The following is a 10,115-nucleotide window of genomic DNA, read 5'->3' as shown; positions in this document are numbered from 1 at the left end:
AACGTCTCGGTTACGTATGGTAATCCTCGTTCCCTGAAGGAGGGAACGGAGACGTCATGTCCCGTCGCCACAGCTCCTGTACCACCGCTGAGCGGCCGGGTCACCGGCTCGGCTCCTCAGCGAAAACCTGAATATGCGCTGCACCGGCTGCCTACTTATACTCACGCTGTGATCAGCGGCAGCTGGATGCAATAATCGCATGCCAATGTGCATTGGCTCGTTTAGTTTACACTCGAAGTAGATCTCTCTAAGCGAGATCCCAATTCGTCAGTCATCCGACGTGACGTCTCCGTTCCCTCCTTCAGGGAACGAGGGTTACAATGCGTAACCAAGACGTTTTGTTTCAACCCTGCTCCAACACACATACCATGTAGTTTTCAAATAAGCCTGAAGGACTTGATTAGTTGGATTGTGTGTTTTTAATTAGGGTTGAATCTAAACTCTGCAGGGCTCCGGCCCTCCAGGAATTGAGTTTGACACCCCTGTGTTAGATTTACCCAAAACTAATTATATCTTATGTTTAACCGAGACATCAGAGCCAGCGGCAAATGTCAGAAGGACTAGCTGTGTGGAGGCTGCTCTCGTCTGGAAACATGAGCACTGAGCACCCACTGATCGCGTGGAGCTCACGTCTCCGAAATCAGCGAAGCACATTTTCAACGGTGGTTGAAATACAGTGTTGCGTGAACTCAACCAATCAGCATGTAGCGCCCAAGTCCCACCCCCGAAAGTTCTGGACCTTTGCGAGCAGGGATTTTCTGAGGGGCAAATCTTTAGCCAGAACTCTTAGATCCTGGTTCCTGCGGTGGAAACACACCAAGTACCGGCCCAAAGTCCCTAGTTCCTGGGGAAAGTTCCTGCGGTGGAAACAGGACTTAAATATTCATTCCTTGAAACAAATAAGCAAATTTTCCACCGAAATTACCTGGAACAATTTGTCCCAGGAACTTTTTTTCCCCAGACCTGTTGCTGTCTGCGTTTCCATCGCGGTTTAAAGTACCGCGAAGAATAGGCAAATAGTCTGGTGACGTAGGTCTGCGCGTGGACTTGCATCCTCGGTAGTTCGAAATTCGCGAGTTCGACTCAGGAGTGTGAACTCCCGCGGACGGGACGACGCAAGTCCGGTAATTCTGCAAAGAGCAGCACACTTGATAACATCAGTCAGCTCACCTTGGCTACTGCAATTTTCCTCACTGTATTTACAATAAGATTAAATATGATATTAAACACCACTGCCTGTTTTCGTTTTCATTTAAACATATTAATAGCCGCAGAAATGTAGTTCAGGGAATGTACATACATTACAATGAAACGAAATATTATATCAAACAGTATTGCCTCTTTTAATTTTTATCTTAACATATTAATAGATTAATAGAATAATAGAATAATGACCAAAGATTACCTGTTAGATTTACCCAAAACGATTTACATCTTATGTTTAACCACTGCAGAGACATCAGAGCCAGCGGCAAATGTCAGAAGGACTAGCCGAGGTGAGGTTGCTCTCGTCGGGATATATGAGCATGAGCACCCGGTTATTGCGTGGAGCCCACGTCTCCGAAATCGGCGAAGTACATTTTCAAATAGCCGCTGTCTTTATAAAAAAACTGCAGATTTGAGTTTTTAACAACTACATTCTCGCCTGAAATACTTTTAAAACTAAATTTCATGACACAATAACAGTAATATTTTTTTTTTAAATTATGCGAATGTGGTGGTTGAAATACAATGCTGCGTGAACTCAACCAATCAGCATGCTCAGCACGCAAGTCCCACCCCCGAAAGTTCCGGACCTTTGAAAAAGTACTACCTCGCAAGCAGAGCCTTTCTGAGGGGCAAATTTTTACCCGGAACTTTATTTAGATCCTGGTTCCTGCGGTGGAAACACACCGAGTACCGGCCCAAAGTCCCTAGTTCCTGGGGAAAGTTCCTGCGGTGGAAACGGAGCTATAGAAACGTGACAAGTCTGTACTGCAGTTCTCTGCATGTTTTGTACGGGTCTCTTTGCAAGTTATGTGACAGAAGACTATGATTTCAGCTGATTACTTAAATCAGCTGGGTTAAATAATGGAGACATCCAAAAATATGCTGTGCTGGGGAAGCTCAAGGAATGGTTTGGAAACCCCTGGCCTATAGATTATTTTGACATTTCCAGTTCCTTTTATTGGATCAAAGTGATTCGTCCCCTTGCCTCTAAAAGTGCTTTTGATTTCTGCTCAGATGTAGATCGTTTGCTGGAGGTTTTCACCTTTAATCTTTTGCAGTTGCGTTCAAAAAGTAGGGGGCAGAGGGCATTGAAAGTGACCCTAGTAAGAGGATATAACCTGGAGTCACTGTGGCTCTGTCTGTTACAGAACAAGGTGGAAGAGCTCAATCAACGACTGAGACAAGTTATTGATGGTAACTCCATTCCCTTCTCTTTAGATTGGTGTGGTGATGCTGAATGAGCTGTTTGATGTACAGTTAAAGGGATAGTTCACCCAAAAATGAAAATTCTGTCATTAATTACTCACCCTCATGTCGTTCTAAACCCGTAAGACCTCCGTTCATCTTCGGAACTCAAATTAAGATATTTTTGATGCATTCTGAGAGCTCTCTGACCCTCCCATAGACAGCAATGTAATTAACACGATCAACGTCCAGAAGCGTAGCAAGGAGATCAGTAAAATAATCCATGTGACATCAGGGGTTCAACCGTAATTTTACGAAGGTTTGGAACGACATGAGGGTGAATAATTAATGACAGAATTTTCATTTTTGGGTGAACTATCCCTTTAACTTGCACTGTGATTTAGCTGCTATGGTTCATAATGAAATTCCAAGAAATGCAAAAGGAGAAATTTTGTAGTATACACTATCTTTTCCATACATGACAGTTGATAGTGACCACAGCTGTCAAACAACATGATGTAAGTATCTAGGAGTTGATAGTTCAACTTGTGTGCTATTGTCTTTTGGAGTCATGCGATATGTGACCAAAATGTATTCACTGATAATTACAATGCTTTAATCCAAAATTACCTACATTGCATTCAAGTATGCAATGGCATTGCTACACACAGACTCTACTGGTGCCTAAAATTCCTTTTTGGAGCCCCAATCTTCACTTTCATTGTGTGGGAAAGATCAGGGCATTGCAGAATTTTTCATTTTATGTTCCATAGAAAAAAAGAAAGTCATATGAAATTCCATGCTGGTAAATAATTTACATCATTTTTATTTTTGGGTGAACTAACGAAAATTCTGTTTTCATTTACTCACCCTCATGTGGTTTCAGATGTAGTAATATTTTGTCACTTTTTTTCATATTAAAAGATTACTCTTGCCTATTTTTTTCCTTTTTAGACAACAGAAATCTTCCCTACGGTCGGCCAGCAGTCATGTTCCGCACCAAGTACTACATCCTTCATCATAGTGACTACATTAGTGGCTACAGTGAAGCTTTGTCCATGCCTCTCTGGACGTCTTATACTGTATCTAAACAGGTACAGTTTACAAAATTATGTTGGTCTGTTGTCAGTTCACAAAACAAATTAAATAAATAAACTTGTTGACTGTTCTATTATAGTCTAAACCTGACTGTGTGGATGTTCTGTTGCAGGTAGATTTCACCCCTCTGACTGAGGCTCTGAGTAACTGTGTTCGGCTTGATATTAGAGTTCCTTCAGCCTACAGTCAGTCCTGCTCAAACTACCACGGAGACAAACAGATCTCCTACAGCTTCCTCTATCCACCTCGTGAGGTTTCCTACTCTCTCTATAGTGTGCAGCCTAGCCTCAGCAGTTTCATGTACCAAAGTTCCAGGAGCCAACTGGACAGAACTAGTATAGCACTGGGCTTAATCAGTTTCTGTCCTGATGATCTAGTTTATTGGACCCAAATGAAACTATTAAAGAATAAAATTAAAAGTTACTATTAAAGGGGACCTATTATGCAAAAATTCAATTATTTTTTAACTTATAATTATTTTTGAACAGAATTTTGTGTCTGCAGTGTGTGTATACAACCACCCTATATAGTAAAAATCCACCCACTCCTTTTTTCCCCATAGATCAAAAAACAATATCTACAAATGAGTCACTCATGTCTGCAACCAAATGTGTTTTCCCAAATCACATTGGGAAAGGTACCAACCACGACTGTGATGGAATGTTCCCTATTAGCTTTGATCCTCCCCCGAGTTAGCTGTTGACAGTCTGTCATGTTTATCTCCTTGCTAGAGCAGTCTAACGAAAGATTGCTATCAAATAGCACACCTAGGTTCCTAACTGATGACGAAGAATTGACAGAGCAGCCATCAAGTCGTAGGGAGTGTTCTAGGTTATTATATGCAGAGTTTTTAGGTCCTATAATTAACACCTCTGTTTTTTCAGAATTTAGCAGTAAGAAATTACTCATCATCCAGTTTTTTATATTGACTATGCAAAGTGGTGTTTCTAAAGTTCTACTATACATGTGTCTTTATAGTGCATAGCAAACATCATTACAGTATTTAATGTGTTGCTCATCCATCATTGCAAAACAGCTGAAAAACAACAATAACATTAATTTATCAACTAAACATTCAGAAACATCCTCTTGCATTGTCAGAGTTATTCATTCTGCTGGTGTATGTCCATTTTCAGTGTCATTCCTACATATACATATTACAGGTACATATTGGTTCTCCTGCTTTATTGTATCCAAGGCATGAGAAACACACCCTGCATTCCATTCGGAAGGGCTCATCCTTATGCCCTAATCCCTTAAAATGGTTTACCCTCTGGAGTAAGAGCTTTGAAAGGTGTAGGGGACCAAGCAACTGTTTCTTGAAGTGCCCTTCTTCTTCATTCTGTGCCCACATGGAGGTGCCGTCATTGATTGTTTTCACTCCAAAGTGCCCTTCGGAGGGTGATATATCCCGTTTGGAACGCACCGACAATCCTCGTCTGGAAAGGGGGTGGAGAGAAGCAGCTTATTTGCATTTAAAGATACACACAAAAATAGCACGCTTTGGATTATATCCAAAAAGTGACATATATGGCATAGTATAATAAATGAGCTGTGGGTATTTTGAGTTGAAACTTCACAGACACATTCTAAGGACAGCTGGGACCTATATTACCTTAAAAAGAGGCATAATAGGTCACCTTTAAAATGAAAAATAAACCGAAAAATCTCAATTGATAGCACTGGTCAAGAACAAATACTTATTTTTGTCTAGACTGGGTCATAGCATTGTTTTTAGTACACAAAATTGTCAGCAAATTGCAAGAATTTTGAATACAATGCTTTATAATTTGGTATTTGTCTAATTTTTGTTCATTATCTTCTGATTTATAGAGTTGTCCTCCTCTCAGGAAGTGAGATATGATGCCGTTCTCATTACCAACACTGTACCAATGTACCCAGCATTGAAACGTAAGTGCCTGCTAAATAAGCTATATGTAGTTAAGTGCATATTTATGACTTTATAACCCTCCTACAGTGTCATAAATATACCACTGTCTTAATTATAGTGGATAGCCATATTGATGCCAAGAAGAAATATTGCTAACAATTTTACATATACTTTGTGTTCTAACCATTTGAATGTGTATGTGTGTAATCAAATGCTGGCGACACAATAGGCCACACTGCACATACTATAGCTTCGACCAGGGATCTCCAACCCTGTTTCTGGAGAGTTACCATCCTGCAGACTTCAGTTCCAACCCTGCTCCTCCAACACTCCTGCCTATAATTATCAAGTAACCCTGAAAACCTTAATTAGCTGGTTCAGGTGTGTTTGATTGGGGTTGGAGCTGAAATCTGCAGGACGGTAGCTCTCCGTCTCGATCGGGAGCAGTTAAATAATCGTAATGACTCCTCACAATAGAGGATTTTTTGGACATAAAATTGTTTGCGACAAACCTCGAATAGGGCCACACACCCCCAATCATTTGGGGGTACAAATCGGGCTTAAAATTGGTGTTAAAATCGTCTAGTGTGTGGCCAGCCTTAGCAGAGCTAGGTTTGCGAGGTTGCAAACTTTTTGAGTTGTTTTAAATGGCCCCCAGGAACCCCTACAACAAAAAGTTATACAACTACATTGTGTGCATGTGTTTCTGTGTGTGCACACTTACCCTTGTAGGTGAATTTATTTGTACATCTGTATGTGATTTGAAAGCAGTATGTGTGTGGCCTGTGGTAGAACTTTGAAAACAAGCCACAGTATGAGAGCCACCTCTGTTTCAGGAAATGTACACACATGTTGTATTCCCTCATAGGAAATGAGACACCCAAACAAAAATACTTACACAAATATTCACAGAAAACATAATTTAGAAGTAAATAAAATTTCCTTTATACTGTTCAAATGGAGTCCCCACATGGAATCTGCCTCACTGGAATCTAGAAATGTCTATATAGAGGGTTTGGCAGCAGAGGTGAAAATAGAAGGCTGTTATGGATGCTGGGTCTGCTTTAGATTAGCTGTGCTGGCAGTTAACTGAGCTGCCACCCACATAGCGACACAACCCTTTCAATTGTTTATATACAGCAGAATATGTGCTCTGTTTTTTTGTGTTTTATCCTCTCTTAGTACTCTGTAAAAAGTGGTAGCCTGCAGTTGTTACCTTAAAGAACTATTTCTGCCTGATTTAACTACATTCATATTTTTGAGAAAATAATAATAACAACAATAATAATGAAACCAGTTAATTTTTTTTGTTAAGATTTTTTTTTTCCTTTTTATTATACGAATTACAGAAGGATTGCAACAGCACACTTTAAGTTAATAATTAGTGAGCATGTTGATCCTAAGAGAGGTGATACATTAGTTCCCCGAGAGGGAACTCGCGCTGCATCCTCTAGAGGACATTTTGGGGAATGATGCCCGCATGTGTGAAAAAACTCCAGTCCTATTGGTCCATGTAGTCCGTGACATCTTAGGCTGGTGCCCGGAATTATAAAAGGGCACCTGCTGAACATGTCACTAACTTTTGTTGTCTTCAGGAGCTATTTGTTTGCAAGCAGTGTGTACTATTTTTGCGAAACTGAGCGAGCGTTTCAAGAATTGTTTCAAGTATTCAACTTGTGCGTTTTGTCCCTGGGTGAGGAGCATGCACGTTCAGTACTTGAGGGCTCTGAATGCGTGCATTGTGAGAAATTCACTATGCGGAAGCTCCGATCACATTTATCTCTTTTCTCGAGGGAAGAGGTGCAAGTGTCTGCACCTCGTGGGTCGGGTCCCACTGCGGCTGAGGCATGGTGGAAACTCAGCTTGTGGGGATCGCAGGTCGAACTCCGGCTGCAAGCTCGATCACTCTATCACTGGAGTCATCTGATCCTGATAGCGTGCTGCTGGGCTATTCTTTTCAGGATGATGATGAAGAGATAGATGTGGTTGGTGACGACAATGATAGTGTGAGCACTGAGTTGTCACTGGCCACTCGAGGCGGGGGGGCAATAAATATAATATTTCTCAAGATCAATGTTTGAAGGGGACACAAATAATACAGCTAAAATTGTACTTGTAAGGATATGCATGCACAGAGGAGACCGTGCCAAATTAGACAACTTCAAGCTGTGGTCGCGCCGCGACAGCGCTCGTGTCCGTTGTTGACATTACTATCCGTCACAGTGTTGCCAAGTCCGTGGTTTTCCCGGGGAATTGGGCTACTTTATCACTGTTGCCGCGGGTTGTTTTTCATGTCCGCGGGTTGAATTAAACCCAATAACGTGTATTTTAACCCCCGGAACGCGGTTTTTACCGGGGAACCCCTCGAAATGCGGTTAGTTTGGGCTAGTTTTGAGTAGCAATTGGGAGGGTTTTGTTGTAAAAAACCTGGCAACCCTTTCCGTCAAGCAGGTCATGTTATTATTGCAAACATAGCGACTCACCGAAAAATACATTGGTATCATCTGTATTAAAGAGAAAATAATCACTTCATCCGATGTTTAAGTGAATAAAATAGCCTTGACAGCCTTACTTACTGGATTTCCACAACTACTGACTTTGTTCTCTCTCACCGGACTTGTGTATGTGTGATGTGAAATAGGAAAGTCCTGTGTCCTGTCCCCCCCCGACCCCCCCGGGATTTCCGCTTATGGCTGGAGGTGATGGATCGTGCCACTAAGCGACTCGATCTCACTTTGTTGTATTAAGGCCTATGCCTAACTAGATGAGTGTTTTCTGGCCGGCCTTGATTGTCCCGCCCCCAGAAGTCTTCCATTTCTCCCAGATCTCCACTTGGAGATATCTAAATCCTGGGGGAAACAGTATTCATTCCAGTTACGTCTCTTTCAACATGCTGACTATGCTAACGTTGAGGGTGTGGCCGAGTGTGGATACACGAGGATGCCCCCTGTTGAAGAGACGTTTGCGCATGGTGAGTCATCATGCTTTTATTGCAGGGCGTATGTAGCAGCGGGTCAGGCTGGTGGAGCGTTGCACACCATGGCAGTGTTACAAGCCTTATAGGAAATGACTTGCTAAGAGATTTGGATAAGGGCAGAGGTTTGTCTCCTGAGGTGGTTGAGGAGCTGTGCTGCACTACAGATCTAGCTCTCTGTGCCACCAAGTAAACTGCTGCTGCCATTGGTGTTCAATGGTGGCTACAGAGAGGCATCTGTGGATCAACCTAGTGGCCATAAGGAAGAAATCTTCCTCTAGGGAGGATAGTCTGTCTATCGCTGAGGCTCATAGACAAAATCAGAAGTCTAGTGTTGCTAACTGAGCTCCTCTTCCCTCTAGGAGTTGGCAATGGAAGGCTAACACTAACAGAGGGAAAATGGATCTCAGGGACATGCTAGATAAGAGATGTGGTGATCGCCAGCATCCCAAGGCTGGCACTTCTTGATCATTCTTTTCCCAACCTTTCCTTTCTCCCCCCTCTAGTGTTATGGCCACTGCTTACATCAGGCTCTGATTCCTGATTAAGGATATTTTAAGTGTTCGCTCTTTAGTAAATAATTTACTGGTGGTCCAGATCTCCCTCATGTGAGCTTCTGCCTGCCTGTTTCTTGTCTCCTTCAGACAACTAAGTTGGTCACATGTTCAGCAGGTGCCCTTTTATACTTCCGGGCACCCACCTAAGACATCACGGGCAGGGCTCGACATTAAAGGGTTAGTTCACCCAAAAATTAAAATTAGACTGTGTTTTACTCACCCTCTAAGCATCCTAGGTGTATATGACTTTCTTCTTTAAGACGAATCCAGTCGGAGTTATATTAAAATTTGTCCTGGCTATTCCAAGATCTATCATTGCAGTCAGCGGGTGTTGCAGTTGAACAGTCCACAAGTCCTCAAATAAAGCACGCGCATCCATAATAAAATGTGCCTCACATGGCTCTGGGGGGTGAATAAAGACATCCTGTAGTGAATTCATGCGTTTTTGTAAGAAAAATATCCATATTTCAAATGTAATAAACACTTTTCTCTCACTTCCGGTATCTGTCATACGCGTAAGGCGATCCTGTGGATGACGCAGCACGTATGCACAGCGTGCCGCCTCTGAGATATGCTAGTCTCGCGAGTTTGTTTATAGGAGCAAAGGAAGCAAAGTTTTCTTACTTTAGCAAAGGAAAACCAGTCTCCTTTTGGTTTATATTGAAATTCTCCGACATTTTTCTTTGCAAATCCTCGGTTTGTACTTCTAATTCGTGACTGGCGTTTTGTTTTGTTCTCTCTCCGTATTCGTCACTATTCACGCAACGCAGACGTCTTACGTCATCCGCCGGAATGGCTTCCGCGCATGACAGAAACCGGAAGTGAGAGAGATGTGTTTGTTACGTTTGAAATATGAATATTTTTCTTACAAAAACACATGGATTTGCTACAGGAGGCCTTTATTCACCCCCCGTAGCCGTGTGAGGCATGTTTTATTATGGATGCGCACGCTTTATTTGAGGACTTGTGGAATGTTCAACTGCAACACCCGCTAACTGCAATGATAGAGCTTGGATTAGCCAGGACAATTTTTAATATAACTCCGACTGGATTCGTCTGAAAGAAGAAAGTCATATACACCTAGGATGCTTCGAGGGTGAGTAAAACACAGGCTAATTTTCATTTTTGGGTGAACTAACCCTTTAAATGGCCCCTCAATCTAATGTTAACCTAGAAAAATGTGCGCTATTCAAGTGTCTGT

The 10,115-nt window shown here is 42.0% G+C and overlaps 1 protein-coding gene across 1 annotated transcript in view; it reads left to right on the top strand.

Moving 5' to 3' along the window:
• Positions 1 to 10,115, top strand: part of LOC107757440 (ectonucleotide pyrophosphatase/phosphodiesterase family member 2-like) — a 66,535-nt gene that overhangs the window by 49,274 nt on the left and 7,146 nt on the right. Inside the window, exons 19-22 of the mRNA XM_016574917.1 lie at positions 2,358 to 2,403; positions 3,349 to 3,488; positions 3,605 to 3,740; positions 5,326 to 5,403. Coding sequence (XP_016430403.1) covers positions 2,358 to 2,403; positions 3,349 to 3,488; positions 3,605 to 3,740; positions 5,326 to 5,403 — 400 coding nt within the window. The remainder of the gene's footprint in view (positions 1 to 2,357; positions 2,404 to 3,348; positions 3,489 to 3,604; positions 3,741 to 5,325; positions 5,404 to 10,115) is intronic.

The sequence above is a fragment of the Sinocyclocheilus rhinocerous genome, unplaced genomic scaffold, assembly GCF_001515625.1.
Source record: "Sinocyclocheilus rhinocerous isolate Xijiao unplaced genomic scaffold, SAMN03320098_v1.1 scaffold1705, whole genome shotgun sequence".
Taxonomy (NCBI): domain Eukaryota; kingdom Metazoa; phylum Chordata; class Actinopteri; order Cypriniformes; family Cyprinidae; genus Sinocyclocheilus; species Sinocyclocheilus rhinocerous.
This window is presented reverse-complemented; position numbering and strand designations above follow the sequence as displayed.